The 17,681-nt window shown below is 30.6% G+C and overlaps 1 protein-coding gene across 3 annotated transcripts in view; it reads left to right on the top strand.

The window, feature by feature from the left end:
- The window catches only part of LOC139498871 (nicotinate phosphoribosyltransferase-like), a 34,868-nt gene extending 18,280 nt beyond the window's left edge, over window positions 1-16,588 (top strand). For all 3 annotated transcript variants that reach the window (XM_071287456.1, XM_071287455.1, XM_071287457.1), the window contains 8 exons: window positions 3,637-3,777; window positions 4,475-4,559; window positions 8,223-8,303; window positions 9,356-9,458; window positions 9,966-10,051; window positions 11,171-11,242; window positions 12,279-12,386; window positions 13,162-16,588. In XM_071287456.1, the coding sequence (XP_071143557.1) occupies window positions 3,637-3,777; window positions 4,475-4,559; window positions 8,223-8,303; window positions 9,356-9,458; window positions 9,966-10,051; window positions 11,171-11,242; window positions 12,279-12,386; window positions 13,162-13,239 (754 nt within the window). In that variant the 3' untranslated portion in view covers window positions 13,240-16,588. The remainder of the gene's footprint in view (window positions 1-3,636; window positions 3,778-4,474; window positions 4,560-8,222; window positions 8,304-9,355; window positions 9,459-9,965; window positions 10,052-11,170; window positions 11,243-12,278; window positions 12,387-13,161) is intronic.
- The last annotated feature ends 1,093 nt before the right edge of the window (window positions 16,589-17,681 follow it).

Here is a 17,681-nt window from a genome sequence, read left to right as displayed (position 1 = left end):
AATTTCGTCCAATGATGGGACAATATCCGGATGCCTTTTTTCTCGTTATTCTCCCAAATTAACTCAATCTGAATAATCATATGAATGGATGACAAATGCGACTATGCACTGTACCCATAGGACACAGAGGCCTGTTGATTAATTTGTTGTGGAAAGAAAAGAAGCGACACCAAAAATGAGGTCTTCTCGTTTAATAGTATAGAAGACTAGAACACACCCGTGATATCACGGGTACGTGACTGAATTATAGTATATAACTATGCGCAAGCCTTATTTTAGTATTAGTATTGTCATCTGATAAAGTCATGCCGATTATAAGATACACAGTTTTTCTCTGCTTTCAAGTCTTTCTGTTTGAACCCGTCGAACTGAAACAATAATATTAATTATTTGGAAAACCAAAGGTCCTGAAATGGAGTATTTTTTAATCAACAGCATTGTCCTATATAAGTTATAAATACAGTTGAATTCTATGCTTCGCTGTTTTACGTCATGCCCACTAACAAATTGAAAACTGTACCTATACGCCTTATTTTTAGTCCAGATTTTTAGCATTCGTATTGTTATCTTAGAAAGTCTTACTAATTAAAATACTACAATAGGTAACAATTTGACAATTTAGTAGTGTCAACCCTGTGGTTATGACCCGTGTATATAGCATATTAATCCTGAAAACAACGTTTGGTGGTGCACCTGTCAGATGCGGAACGTACAGATAAGGTAATAGGTAACAGGTGAATATACTATTGGTATCGGTAGCGGACTCGACCCGGAACTTCTTAATTATTGGCAATATTAATTAAATGGAAAACAAAAGGGCCTGGAGTGGTGTAATTTTTAATCTACACCTTTGTACTATATTAGTTATATATAAAGTTGAATTCTGTGATTCGTCGTTTTTACGTGATGACGGCTAACAAATTGGACCTCGTAATTTTAGTATTATAGATATCTCATATAATATATAAGATTTATTAAAGATATCTTAAAGTATATGAAATATCTTATAAATATGTTTTGTATAAGATATATGTTATATAATTTATTGGATATCATATTAAAGGGGCACTAGCTACGAGATATATAAAAAATCTAAAGTTTTTTTTTCTTTTTCTGTTCAATCAATAATGAAAGTGAAATAGTAAAATAACAATTCACTTTTTGCAGCCAAAAAGGTTCAATTTTGTCAAATTACGCTAAAAAAACATTGATAATTAGTAATACACTTGCAAGTGAATGAGTCGACCTCTTTAAATCCGTATTCATGTGAACTTCAATTTAACCCCTAGCTAGAGATTGACAACGCATGCATTGTACGTGTACTGGTTATTTAAAGAAAAAGAATGTCAACAATGAAAGTGAAACTACGGTAAATCATTTGATTACGAATTCGATGCACATAAAATCATTCTTATACGGTTAAAAACAATGAGAAACATCTATTTTTAATCTATGACATAAAATCAAACAGACCTATAAAAATCCAATTGCACGTGTTGGTTTAATCTATTCATATCTTTATTTATGTTTACATCGCTTATATGGTCATCTGAGGTCAAATCGATAGTTAATTAGATGGGGTCTGGACTAAAATACACACGAAACGAACCTATATATTATCTACCCCATGCTCTGTAAATTGTTTATTTTAGACTTTTGATAGTTTGGATAAATGTTTTACATTGTTATAAATCAAATATGAGAATTTGAGTCAAATCGGTGACCATGAATTTAACAGCTAGTGCCCCTTTAAGAAAATTATTTGAAATATCTTATAATGTATATACGATATCTCTAATAATATTTCTTATAATATATAAGATATCATAAATAATATTTTTTATAAGATATCTTTTATGAAAAAGATATCTTATATAATATAGAAGATATCTAATATCGATTTTAAAATATATATCTTACATATACTTTATATAACTAAAGATATCTTACAAATATACTTTATATAAGATATCTTACAAATTTACTTTATATAAGATTTTTGATAAACAAAATTATATGAGATACCTTATAAACTATAAGATATCTCATAAATTATTTAAGATATCTCGTGAACTATATATGATATTTTATAATCTTTATAAGATATCTTTCAAACTATATCAAATATCTAATGAACTATTATATAAGATATCTTATAAAGTTTATGAGATATCTTGAAGTTAGATTAAATAGCAAAACGGCTTGCCATATCAACCAGTGAAAAAAAATCATCCATTCGGTATTTTTTCAACAGATCATCTTTATAACTTACCTTGATTTAAATGTAAATCAAATAGAACTACAGACCAACTGTCGAATTAAGAAAAGCAATTACAAAAGTAAATATATATACTTAATTGATAAGATATTTAAAGCAATTGAACCAGTGAACTTTAAAATTATTTGAATTATTTTCATATCTTTTGAAACAGTTCCATAATGATGACATCGTATTTCAGGGATGGGGGGGGGGGGGGGGGGGGTTCTCATTTCATGAATGGTCTATCATCAACATTATTCTCAAAAACGCTCAACCTTTTGTCTTATGCGGAAAAAAGAGCAAAATATAAAATAATTTCTTTTACAAAACATTTAAAATTTTTTAATCATATTACATAACCGGCTCTGCTGGGCGATCTGCTTTTACCATCAAAATTCATTCATCAATGTTATATCAAAATTTGAATTTGCTCTTTGCCGAGGTCTGTTGTGACACCCATTTTGACAAAAAAGCATATTTTTGATCAACCTGCTGAGCGATCTACATTTACGAGACCAAATACTCCCATAACATTTTAACTTCAATTGAATCCGGCCGCTAAAATTGTTTACCTCATGTTGACATAATGAAATCGTTGTTAATAAAATGCGATCACAGTCAGCATTCTTATTCGGATTTTACTACGTTTTGACGACAAACTATGAAAAATTATTGTTGCCGTAATCGGTGACGGAAACTTTTCCGGAAATACCGATTTTTGTTTTATTTTCCTTTTTTTTATTGGGAATTTATATTTAAAATTTTTTTGGGGGGGCCGCTGGCCGATTTAAGGGCCGTTAAGCGGCCCTAAACTATAAAGTGGAATCATCCCTGATTAGTTTGAAAAAATGATAAGAGCGCCCTCTACAATATCAATAAAAAAGATGGCGGAACGTAAACAAACCACCTCGCCCTCGAAATTGAAATTTTTTTCCATTATTTCTTGCTTATTGTACTCTATAGTCCCCACCCCGTCTGGAAGGTCCATTTTTGGAGAATAAAACTGCGGACTATACAAGCCTTTCTATGGTAGGAATAAATTTTTGTTTTTTCATTAATATTGAATTTAATTTTCTGTATCATTTTGGTCTCTTGTGGAGATATGTCTCATTGGCAATCATACCACATCTTCGTTTTTTATAACTATGGTAATAAATCATCACCTATACCAAGCTTTAAAATTCTATGTTTGTATTTCGTCTCCTCAAAACTTGTAAGTGACAATCAAAATTGTTTTGAAAAGAACTTTATATTGAAGTCGAGCAATCAGTAATATTAAAGTTGAATTTGTGCACATATACCTCCAAAATAGTGACTCTCATATTGTGTCAATAAAAACTTTTTTATTGTTAACATTTCTGATTTTATAATTACAGAACTGGTCTACCAAGTTTTTGTACAGTTGCTATGGCTCTACATGAGTGTGGGTACCAGCCTCGAGGTATACGACTAGACAGTGGTGATTTAGCTTACCTTTCAAACCTGGTCAGACAGTCTTTTGAAAAAGTGGCCAGAAGGTAATAAAATGATGGTTGAGTTGTCTCCCTTGAATACCATAATTTTGTTTGAGTTATCTCCCTTGAATACCATAATTGTGTTAGCTTCAATAGACTGAACATTTATTCTCACATGTTTCAAATGAAAAATCAAGATACAGCTGATTTTAATTGTCTTCAATCAAACATTAATTTAAAGGACATAATTTTTTAAACACAACAATTGAGTTGCTACATAGGAAATAAAACAACATCAGCTATGGAGGAATGCAGATAACTTTACAAGAAAGTTAATCCTTTTTTACACATAGAAAGTAGCCATACCAATGAATGAAAACAATACATTTTCTTTATACATTAAATGATAGAAACAGGGTAAGCCTCACAGATTTTTTTTATAATATTCATAAACAATTGTTAAATGATAAAAAAAAAATCTTGCTTAAAGAATAGTTTATTGATATACGGCATGTAGGGTAAGCCCTTTATATATATTTTTTAGTTTTAAAATGCCTTGGTTTTCACAGTTAACCATTGTAGCCAGTATAATATCAGACCTATATATATTTTCAGTTTTAACGTGCCTTGGTTCTCATCATTAACCATTGTAGCAAGTAATTATATCCGTCCTATGTATATTTTTCAGTTATAACGTGCCTTGGTTTTCATCTTTAACCATTGTAGCCAGTTCAATATCAGCCTTATATATATTTTTCAGTTTTAACGTGCCTTGGTTTTCATCATTGACCATTGTAGCTAGTAATGATATTAATGAAGACACCATACATTCCTTAAATCAACAGGTAAGTACTGGATTCATTATTTTCGTGGGTACTGACTTTTGTGGATGAAGGCAAACTGGTATGTTCATGGACATTCAATTTGGTGGTTTTGCTGAAGTCTTCATACAAGCTTTTACAACACATTGATCTGATTAATTTCATAGTTCACCTATAAACATGAAATCCATGAAAATTGGTATCAGATGAACAATAATGAATCCCCAGTACTGTTAATTTATTTCTCTAATTCTTCATCAATTTATCCCTTTCTGCACCCATTGTATAAAAAAATTGAATCAACGTGTGGTTCAGGCCAAAAAAAAAAATAGGTGTGTTTCCGGTCGCCCGACCGACCCTAATTTTTTGGCGCCGACCCTAACTTTTTTTTCCCGGAAAAAAAAAAAAAAAAAAAAAAATCCGGATTTTTTTCGGTTTTTTTCGGAAACGGTTTTTGTTTAGTATAGCCTTTGAATGGCATCTTTTAAACGTTTGATTTCAAATAAAATTTTAATACAGTAAGCATTTGTGTGATACAGATTGAAGTCAAACAACGGCATGGCTTCTGCTATGGCCATCTATAACAGTTTTTATTGACAAAGGTCTAAGTCATAGTGAAAATTATACATTTATTTTCAGAGCATAAACATTGTTTTGCACATTAAAGATTTATACAATTGATTGTTGATACATGTTAATTTTGCAATTGTGATATAAAATTTGTTTTTTTTATATCATTCAATGACTATTTGCATTCTACAAAATGCAATATTTGCCTCACATTATTTGAATGTTTCGGTTGTTTCGATGTTTATAATTTGTTCAGAATTTTATAGGAATAAAATTGACAGTATAACAAGTTTACAATGTTTTAGCATTTACTTCTGACAGTCTTTTCTAATACAAGAGGGAAGCCAAACGTTCAATTTAGGATTAAATTTAATTTTAATATCTGATATAATTATTTGCTCAACCATAGCCCCAAAACTCAATTTGTAATTGATTTTCTTTTAAACAGCTAGTATATAATCAAAATTTCAAAGATTTTCACCCATCCCTCTATCATGTTATTAATATTTGGTATTTGTAGAAAAGCTGGCATCAGTTCTGTGAACTAAATTGTCTGAAAGAAACTGATTATAAAACAGGTCTTTGCTGAGACAGACTTTGATGGGCTTTCTGTGTAAGACTATAGCCTGACCCGTACAGATGGCATATCAGTTCTGAAAAGTTTGAAAATTTTATAAGCTGGAAGTCCTGGCCAAGTCTTCTGCAACTTTTTAACATGGACTATTCATATCTTGTATACTTTATACAATGAACTGATGAAAATAACCTGAAAGAATAACAAACTGATTATAAAAATACACAAAAAACAACCGAAGGAGGCCAGTAAAAAAAAAAAAAAAAAAAAAAAAAAAAAAAAAATACCTACCTACCGACCCTAATTTTTTGAGGCATGCAACAGGAAACACACCTATTTTTTTTTTTGGCCTCACTTGATCTCAGTTCTTCATTGGTTAAAATCCGATTATGACGTCGAGTTTTCTTGATTTCCTCTGAATTTCCTATTGTGACGGCATGAAAAAAGGCGACCATGTCTGATGACGTCACATAGAAAGAACACATCTTTTTGCAGATCATTCGGAAAGAAGGAATAAGTTTGCTTGGATATTGTTTGAAAATCATTAGAGAAACAGATTCTACCACCAAATCTTGTGTAATACGATATTTATCCACTCTCGACAGTTAAATTTTAACTGTCTCCAGTGGATAAATATCATATCACACTCGATGCAGTGGTAGAATATATATTTATTTTCATGCATACCAATATTCTTGTTTTGAGAGGATATTTGATTTTGGAGGCTGTTTGATTTATTAGTTTTGTAAAAGACTGCACTCAAGCCAGTAGAAAACTGGGTTCTTTAACATTTAAATTTGTGTTTAACCTGTTACTCATGAAATCCACGACAATTGGATGAATAACTATGAATTCATTACTTGTCAAGAAGTTAAGGAAAAGATATGAACGTTTTTAGAGAGTCACAGTCTTAACGATAAACTTTTGAATCTACAAGCCCAAAGCTCAAAATTCGAAAATTTTAGATGAATTCTGTTGACTTGTGAAAAAGAATTTTACAAGCCACCATGCAATTCTGAAAGCTATTGCTGTAGGACTTGCTGTTAAGCATGAAGACTGGAGTCAGTTGCAAAAAGTTATCAAACCTCACCTTTCAGTATCAGTCAGAATTTGTAAACCTTCTTTTTCTATAAGTTGACCCACTCTGCAAAACCAACTTCTTTGTTCGTTTGTTCAAGTTCTTTCAAAAAGTAAATTTATATATTAACACACTCTCACATGAATTAGTTAGTTTTCTTAAATGTTTTTCAAAATCAAATAACTTCCATCTTTTTATTAAAGTGTGTTTAGGTCTGATTTATAAAGGAAAAGTGGTCTTAATTGATCTATTCAAATGCATTGTATGAAAGTTACATATATACTCTAGATATAGTGTGTTTGTATGTATTCCATATGTTTTGATATACATATGTTGTGTACAAGTTGTAAGTTTGTACAAATTATAAATTGTATAGGGTTTTTATACAAGTTATATGTTTTTTGACACATACCTTTTTGCACCAGGTGATAAAATTTTATCTTCTAAAATTAATCAGCCTAATGTCTTAAATTAAAATCTGTATACTTCAACTTTTCTTTTAATGCTAATCTCCTTGTCTATAAACTGATATTTCGGACACCTGAATGGTTCAGTGGCGGATCCAGAAATTTTCATAAGTGGGGGCCCACTGACTGACCTTAGAGGGGGCCCGCTCCAGTCACGCTTCAGTGATTCCCTATATAAGCAACCAAATTTTTTCCCAAAAAGGGGGGACCCGCCCCCCCCCCCCTCTAATTTAATTTTTTTTTATGATTCTCCTAATACAAAAATCATATCCATAAAAAGTCTTGTTGTGTTCTTTTGATTCTTTTTGTATCAATGCTCAATACAAGACTGTATCATGTAGTTGTGGAAATATGACAGAAATGTATCATCCATTTGTGTTCAGTGGTTCATAAAACACTTACAACATGTACATTACAATTTATACACAACATATATAATATAAATTCAGAAATTATTATGAGGTTTATTATAATGTGAATAATAATGCGACTGAGTGAGTATCTCATTAATAAAAACCTGTATTCTGATATCTGATACATATATTTGTATGCAGAGATTCTGGTATTGCAATATTTAATTAAACTGGCATTTTTCTCAACTCTTCAAAAAATGATAAAATAAATGCAAGCAATAATTTCTGAATTTATATTTGAATTATCTCCCTTTAAATGCTAAAATCATTGCAGTTCTGTCCTCAATAACTGGCTTGTTAGAGAAAATTATAATGTTATAAATGAAGTTAGAATAAACGAATTTCATTAAGTTTAATGAATATTTTAAAACAAAATGATAGAAAAGAATGCATTAATCGAAAAAATATATATATTCCCTCTAAATGCATTACAAAATGTATATTCCTAATTCTTAAAGGTACAATGTAATATGGTACTGAAGCAACATTTCGGTATTTTTGTTATGAAAAAAATAAGATATATACATCTGCAAATTTAACTTGACCAATGAAATAGTTTGTTTCACCTGGTTATTTTTTCTTCAGGGACACAGTATAAACAGTTTTGGGATTGGTACACATCTGGTAACATGTCAGAAACAACCAGCACTAGGTGGTGTATATAAAGTAAGTATTGACAAGGTTATCAGAAAACATGTCTATTTCGGAGTTTAGTATGACGTCCATTATCACTGAACTAGTATAATTTTGTTTAGGGGCCAGCTGAAGCTCAACTCGCAGTGCGTGAGTTTCTCGCTGCATTGAAGATCCACTGGTGGCCTTCCACTGGTGTCTGCTCTTTGGTTGGGTTGTTGATTTTTGACACATTCCCCATTTCCATTTTCAATTTTTTACTATATAACTAAACCATTTAAAAGGCATGTATATTAAATTGAAATCTTTATTATGAGCTCAATATAGAAATAAGGAAGTGTGGTATATATGATTGCCAATGAGACATCTATCCACCAAAGTTCAAATAAAGTGCATGTAAGCAATAAATGGCAACCGTATGGCCTTCAACAATGAGAAAAACTATCATATAGTCTGCTATAAAAGTCCCCAACATGATAAATATAAAATAATTCATTTGAGAAAAATAACGGCTTATTTATAACAAAACATTTAATGAAAAACAAAAATTAAAGATCTGAACCAACAACAACCACTTTTAAAGAGGCTGTCCAAGTAAATATCAGGCAAATCCTATGATATGGGTGGCACAACATATTTTTTTCCCATTGAATTTTTGGTTCCAATGCAATGTTTATATCATACAAAGGATATATATGTCAAAGATATTTTTGAATCAATAGTGGATGGCTCAGAAAATGATTTTAAAGTTCACTAACAACGCAACAAAATTTTGTACAAAATGAAGAGTTATCTCCCCTTTTCAATGAATTTTCAGTGCTTTCTATGTATTTTTTTCTCTTTATTTGTTACAGTTAATAAAAAAACAAAATTTAACTTTGAGAAAGAATGAATTTGTGATATGAAATAGATGAAAAAATGTTGAAAACAAAATATGTCATGTGCCATCCACTGCCTGGTTATTCCATGGACACCCTCTTAACAACAAGCTCCTGACTTGGGATAGGCACATAAGGAATATGGCATTGTTAAACAAGTTTGTGAGCCATCACAATTTTATTCTTGAGATTGGTTTATTTCTACAGTTAGTTGAAGTTAATGGTAAACCACGAATAAAACTGAGTGAAGATGTAGAAAAGGTCACTATACCAGGCAGGAAGATAGCGTACCGACTCTTCGGCCACGATGGTGAGTATAAAATATGTATTTCAAAGTTTATTCAGAATTGTAGCCTCAAATATGAAAATGAACAGGTTGCAGAAGACATCATTAAACAAAATGGACGATGGCAAAACATTTCAGTCAAAATTTAGTAATTTGAAAAAAATCCTGGACATTTTGAAAACCCTACAGAATAAAGAATGGAATATGATTTTTTTTTTTCATTCCTTTTTCATCTTTAAAAGGGGCCTCCATGGCTGAGTGGTTTAAGTAGTTACTACTGTGATTACTAGCCAGACAACACTGAGGTTGTGAGTTGGAACCCTGCTCATGCAGGTGCAATCGACTCCAATCTTAATTGACTAGGATTGTCAGTTTTCCTATCAAAGCTTTTGGTTTTCTCCAAGCTCTTCAGCTCCCTCCAACAATAAAAACTGACTGCCAAGAAATAACCTAAAAGGGGTGCTTAAAAATGGTGTTAAAACACAAAAATCAAAACAATCTCTTAAACTTCAAAACTATTTCTACTTTCAGGAAATGCCTTGGTAGACCTGATGTTGAAACCAGATGATGAGCCACCTAAAAGTAATGAGCGAGTTCTTTGTAGACATCCTTTCATAGTAAGTGTTGATATCATTTACAGCCGATAGCATTCATTGTGTAGGTAAAGGTAATATCTTCTGTTAGCTTGCTTGCTAGCTGAACCATGAAGTCATTATAAGGTCAGGTATACTTCTCTCTTTTCGAAGTAGCTTAGTTCTACAGACAGATAGATTAGTTACTGTTGGACTAGTCTACTCTTAAAGGAGGGTAGTTTACCTAACCTAATTATTATTTCATGGTTCAGTTTAAAATAGCAAGCAAGCTAAGCAGATATTACCTTTACCTGCATACCTCTTAAAAGTTATATTTAAAATATGAAAAAGTAAAATTATAAAAATACAGAACAAAAGTTGATAAAAGGAAAGTTGGTTATGAAATTGCAAAATCAAAAGCTCAAACATATCAAACAAATAAAAACAACTTTCAAATTTCTAACTTTGTACAGGGATATCCATCTGATTTCCTTGTGTAAAAAATGCTGGATTCAACCCTAAGAATTAGGAGTTATCTTCCTTTGTTTAAAATTGTAGATCTAATTCATTTAAATTTTTGGTTCCCACTGTAAAATAAATTGTTTATTGTAAAAACCACTTTTATTAGATAAAACTTTTGTGAAGAATTTTGAAGAAAATGATTAAGAAAATATCAATGAATATCAACTGCTACAAAAGAAAATAGTGATTTGAATCAGTGTGAATTTTTGTATTAAAGCTGAATTGCCAAATGAAGAAATTAAGTATCCACAAAATACAATGTTTCCAAACAGAAGAAAATCTATACAGGTGTAATAGCATTAAATCATATTCAGTTTTATACAAAAAAAAGAGAAAAAAAATTCCCTCAAATTTAATAGTTGATTGGTTAACGTATGTTGATTGTTATTAGCTTATATGCGATGAATGCAATTTGAATTTTTTAGTACTGAAACATAGATATCTATAGATAGAAAGTCTAACAAAGACTTATAGGGGGAAAACAATGGTGGTAACACTCATACAGAAGAATATTATAGCATATGAATAAATGTTTTTAGATACATGTGACATAGAACCTGAAGATTTTATTGAATTTGAGACATTTTTGGGAAAAGATTGATAAGTATGTATATATTGATTAAATTTTTTTATTTTTTTTAGGAGTCCAAAAGGGCTTATGTATGTCCTGCTAAGATAGAGAGATTACATAAAGTGTTTATAGAAAATGGAGAGGTATTACAACTTATACACTTTATATGAACACAGAACAATAACAATATAAATACAAATATGTGATAATATTACCAATGAAACAAACTTCCAGAGTTCATGTGGATGTTAACAATGAGCAAAACCTTTACTAAAATTGAGAATGTGTCAAAGCGACAACAACCCGACCATAAAGCAGACAACAGCCGGAGGCCACCAATGGGTCTTCAATGTAGCAAGAAACACACACACTCTGAAGCGTCCTTCAGGTGATCCCTATATTATACTGTGTAGTAAGCTTAAATAGGACCCGCATTACAAATTCAAAAGTGTTAAATGCTACATATGGAGAAAAAAAATGCAGACAATAACAAGTTTTATGAACCACCAAATGAATAAGCAAAGGTTTTAAAGCAAGTGCATACTCAATTGAGAAGGAGACTTGTTGAGCTTCCTTTTATTAAAAAAAAGTTGTATATATTGATATAGGAAGATGTGGTATGAGTGCCAATGAGACAACTCTCCATTCAAGTATGTATACAAGTAAACCATTATAGGTCAAAGTAAGGCCTTCAAAACAGAGCTTTTGCTCACACCAAACTGCAAGCTGTAAAGGGCCCCAAAAATTACTAGTGTGTTAACCATTCAAACGAGAAAACCAACAGTCTAATCTATATAAAAACAAAAAAACAAGAAACACTTATGAACCACATAAACAGGCAACAACCACTGAACATGAGATTCCTGACTTAGGACAGGTGCAAACAATTGCAGCCAGAATAAACGTTTAAATGGTACCAAACCTTCACCCTTTTCTGAAAAAGTAAAATAACTAGCATTGATTAAAGTATTTTCAATACAAAAAGATGGATAGCTATACCACAATTGTTTTATATAAACAGACTGCTTTGCTCATTGTTAAAGGCTGTACAGTGACCTATAGTTGTTAATTTCTGTGTCATTTTGGTCTCTTGTGGAGAGTTGTCTCATTGACAATCATACCACATCTTCTTTTTATATGCACATACTAAGTTTTAATTTGTTCCTGTATTATTTTTAGGTTAAGCAACCTTTACCTACATTAACAGAACTGAGGTCTAAAGCCTTATGCTCTCTGAAGAGTCTTAGAATTGATCATCGACGAGCCTTAAATCCTACACCTTACAAGGTAAGTCCAAAACAATCATAATCGTGTCATTATCAAGTCTTAAATAATACTTGTGCCTTATATCTTACACCTTACAAAAAGTGTCTTCATCAAGCCTTCAATCATAAATGTTAACATATATACCGTTTACATACATGCATTACTGGGAACAGTTTTGAAAACTGATTACCATGGATTCATTATTATTCGTTGGACACCAATTTTCATGGATTTCGTGGTTACAGGTAAACCACGAAATTAAATGTTCTAAGAATTGCAAATTTTCTTTAGGCTTGTATGCAGACCTCAGCAAAACCACGAAATTAAATATCCACGAACATACAAGTTATCCTTTATCCATGAAAATTGGTACCCACAAAAATTAATGAATCTACAGTATTTAAATTAATTTTGTAAGTCCAAGGAACATAACTGTGTACAAAATCATTAAACTGGAACAAAATGCAAACTTGATCTGCAACTTGTCATGATAAAACTATTTCCTATATTCAAATCAGTTTTCTTCAAGCATGAAGTAAAAAAGTGTGGAAAGCAGACAAGACAGACAGGCAGATGAATGGACTGCAAACCTAAAGTCACCTTTGACTTCGTCAGTAGGAAACTAATAAATACATTTCTAGATATTCTGATTTGTTTACTCAAATTATTGATATATAAAAAAAATAATAGTTGAGGGTTCGATATACATGGATATAATTAGTGAGACTAACCAATAATTGGCAGTGAGAATGTTTGTTTATTTTTGCTTAAGTTATATTTTTTTCTTCTTTTACAGGTGTCGGTCAGTAGTAATCTGTATTCTTTCATGCATGACCTATGGTTAGATAATGCACCAATAGGAGAGCTGTCATAAATCATGTGATCTAGTCAAATTTACACCATATTGAATATTGTGATATCAATCAGAAAAACACATACATTTCCAATCTACCAATGGGATTTTATGTTGTATGCGAGTAGAACATGTTATTTTGATGTTATGTTAGATTGCACCTGATTGAGTATGCTGTACATGAATATTTGCTACTGTCAGTCATTGAATTTACTGCTGCAAATTGTGATTTATAGCAGTTAGCTTTTTAAAACAAACCTTTTCTAGACTGTGATATTTAACCATAGACATAATCATGTCCATGTAGAGATTTATTATTACAATTTCTTTAATTTTTGTGCTCCTTTCACATTTTTTTAGCATTGTGAGAAAAATATTTCTCCTAACTAGTGCATTATCTGCATATGATTGGTCTTAATTTTATTATGACGTTAAATTTTCTTGATTGTTTCTGAATTTCTTATTGTGACGTCCTGAAAAAAGATTGCCATGCCTGATGACTACACATCTAAAGAAACACAAGTTTCTTCAAATTTTGAAAAGCAAGGATAAAAAATCGTTAGGGACACAGATTCCACAATAACTTGTGTATTACAAAAAACTGTAACATTGAAATGAATTTATATAAAAAGGAGTTTTTATCCCCTTTAACAATTGAGAGAAATGTGCAAAAATAAAACAAACTTACAAACTTAAATCTTGTAATTCACATCAAATCTGAATATGAGTTGTCTCCCATTGTTAAGAATCAATAATTCTGTTAACTTTCATATGTGACCATGCTAATGTTTTTTTTTCACAGTTACAATGACACCATTTACACTAGTACTGAAAGATTGTAGTTCAACTTGCATGGTGTAACTCATTCATAAAAAAAAAACTTGAGATTGGTTTTTAAAACACAACCCAGTAACAGGGTTTTTTTTTTAGAGAGAAAATTGAATTCTGGCTGCTTTTCATAAGAATGCCTCTTCTATCTTATCTGTACTTTACACAACTGTTTTTGTTAGAGTTTTATTTTATTAATGTAATTGTTAATCTGTTTTGTACATATTATATTATACCATGAAATTTTAAGTAATATGTATGACATTGGTGAATATATTTTATGTGAATTTCAAGGCATGAGAATTGAAAGAACAGACCAAGTAATTTCTAAATTTTCTGATCCTTCTTGTATGTCATGGAGGTAGACTTCTTTATTATGATTCAAAAAAAGTTTGAGATAAAAAAATTAAGTCAAAATGAGACGGTATTTATAGGTTATCTGTGGTTCAGAAATTAGAAGGAGTTTCTTGCCTAGTCATCTATAAACCCTGTCTTAGTCTAATAACTAAAGATGAAAAATAATAACAAAATAGAAAACTTGAAAAAAATAGATGCAAGAAAGAAAATCAAAAAAAAAAAAGCAAACCCACATTAGTCAACATCTGACCATAAAAATGTTGGTATTTAGATGAATTTCACAAATTACTTTTGCATTATTATTTAAACATTCCATCTAATGGCAATTTTTTATTCTAAATTAATATTACAAAATAAATGATTGATGTGTTTTGGTTCTTTTTTCTTCTTATTTAAGATAGTATTGAATATTTGTATGACTGATGCATTTACTGTTTTATATATCTGAACAGTTTGATATTGGGCCAGTTTATTATTTTTTTATTTATCCATTTGGATTATTTGTGGGATTTTGCCTTGAAATAAATAACTAAATCTCTTACCCATATGAAGATAATATAAAAAAAAATTTACATTCTGTTTTTTGGCTTCTAAAACATGTAAAAGTAAAAGCAATTGTAAATTTTTACCCCAAAATAAAATCATTTCCTTGTAGGAATTATGAATACAACTTTAATATTGCAGCTGCTGACTTCGAAAAAAAATCTAGAAAAAACTATAAAATTTTAATAGTTGCTAGCTTGCACACTTTTTTGTTACAAACTTTCATGTTTTTATTATACATTAACTGGGATTTGCAGAATAAATATAATGAGCAAAAATATACCTACCCCACCCCAAAAAAAACTTCAAAAATAATACAAAAATGTAATTAGAAAGTAAAAACTCAAGCCCCCACTTAACTCAAATTTTGGATCATTTAGAAACATAATATTTTTTCCAGCTTTCACTGTGTCATTTTTACATGAGGGACTTCTGTCGAGATTAATTTTTTTGAAAAAAGCTACATGGGTAAACACACTTTTCAATTCACATATATATGAAAAACACTTTTGTTCTCACTTTTTTTTTTAAAGCAATTAACTAAAACATCACTTAACATTCATAAACCCTCCCCAAGTTCCAGCACTGCTGCAATGTTTAATAACTTTCACTTATGTTAAAAAAAATAGAAAAGTAATATAGTGCCATAAGTTAATTATCAATAAAATTAGTTAAACCTATATATATATATATATATATACACGTAAACACAAAACCATTGACCCGGTGTATAAACCCTAGCCTTAATATATGCACAATACATGTTCTTAAGTTAATAAAAGTGTATTTATTTTATTAAATTTGTTAGAAGATGGAAGTTTTTAACGACTTTGACTGGCTATACCGTCCTTGCACAGTTGGCTAATTTGTAAAAAGTATGACGCATTTATTTATGAAATATTAAAAGCTATGTTATAATGTGGATGATATTTTATTCGTTACTTTACAAAATCCTGAATTTAAAATTAAAATTAAAAATGTCTATTTCATATTGGACATGCATGTTTTGAGAATACACCTCTGTTTTTGTTTGAATGTTAAAATAAAACCTTTTTTTTTCTCTGAAAGCATGATTTATAATTTCTCGCCATGACAGAGAAACAGGTCAGCTTTCCATGAGGGGAAATAAATCTTGTCAAATTCAAGCTTTAAAAAATTGAACTACTGTAAATTTAGAAATATTGCATGTATTTATTATTGCAATTTTGTCATTTTGGTCCAAAAATGCGATTTTATTTTTTTGCGATATTGAGGAAATCCTGTTCAATTCCTATAAAAATAATAAAATCGTAGGTTGGGCATAAAAATAACTCAACATTAAAATACAATAGAACATGCACTGCGATTATGACCCTGTCAATTTTTTGGCAATAATTTCTGAACAAACAGTTAAAAGAATACAGGTTCTATCAAAGTCACATGACATGTGTCTAAAGTCATATCAAAATAAACTGCTGATAATTATATAAATTATGAAATTTATAATTGATTTTATGTATTTTAGTTGTAAATTATGTACTTGTTCATTAGATGATTTTTACAAGACAAAAAGTAATGTATTTTAATATTTGTTGTAAATTAAATAGATTTGATGATTTTGAAAGAAATAAAAGAGAGTGCAATACCTTTTGCATAAAATCTGTTTATCTTTTATCACATATACACCAAGCTTAAAAATACCTTATTAAGTTAAATAAAATTGATAATGGAAACAGAGAATATGTCAAAGGCAACAAATGGGTCTTCAACACAGCAAGAAAATCCCACACCCAGAGGTGGTCCTCAGCTGGCCCCTAAATAAGATTGTGTACTAGTTCATTGAAAATGAATGTCACAATCAACTCCAAAATAGCTATCATCTTATACATACCAGACTGTGCTTCTTATATCTTTATCTCTTTGAAAGAATATACATTACTGATTTTATATTGATGTGTTGATTTCTCGGAACATTTTTATTTTATAGATTTGTTTAGCATAAAGTCCTGGTTGCTTCAACTTGAAACCTAGATCATAATTATTTACATGTTCATATGATATATTAAAAAAGAAGACATAATATGAAAAATGCCAATGACACAACTCTTCACCAGAGACCAAATAACATAGAGTAGAACAATTTTAGGTCACCATACAGCTTTCAGCAATGAGCAAATCTCATCAGCTCTAAAACAGTAAAAAAATTCAAACAAGAAAACTAACAGCCTGATTTATGTACAAAACAATGAAGTAAAAACAAATATGATATACACCAACAAATGACAAACACTGAATTACATTTGAACAGGCATAAACAGGGGCGGGGTTGATGGGGAAAAAAAATCATGGAATAAAATCGTCCAACATGAAGACATGGTAGATACTGTGGTTTTTTTTGGTAATTATAACCCCTTTCAAAACTGGATCCAACCCTGAAAATGAAAGGTGTTGTAAAGTTAATTTAAATGAAGTGAGAATTTGACAAGCGTGAGGCAGAAACATGTAAACACACATTTCTGGATGAAGTGCACAGTGGTATTCAACTTGACCTTGATCATTGGTTTACTGTGGGATCGATTAGCAGACACATGGTAGAGTTGACAAATCAATTGGTGGGTGGTCAAGGTTTGGCCTGGCTGTGGTGGTCATCATTAAGGCATACCTGCCAACCGTCACTATTTGAGGGATTTCCCCCATGGAGGCTCCCAAATGGAAATTTTGAAAGAACAATTTTGTCCACAATTTAAACAAAACAA

Source organism: Mytilus edulis, chromosome 12 (genome assembly GCF_963676685.1).
Source record: "Mytilus edulis chromosome 12, xbMytEdul2.2, whole genome shotgun sequence".
Taxonomy (NCBI): Eukaryota; Metazoa; Mollusca; class Bivalvia; order Mytilida; family Mytilidae; genus Mytilus; species Mytilus edulis.
Note: the sequence above shows the minus strand (reverse complement) of the source record. Positions and strands in the feature narration are given on the sequence as shown.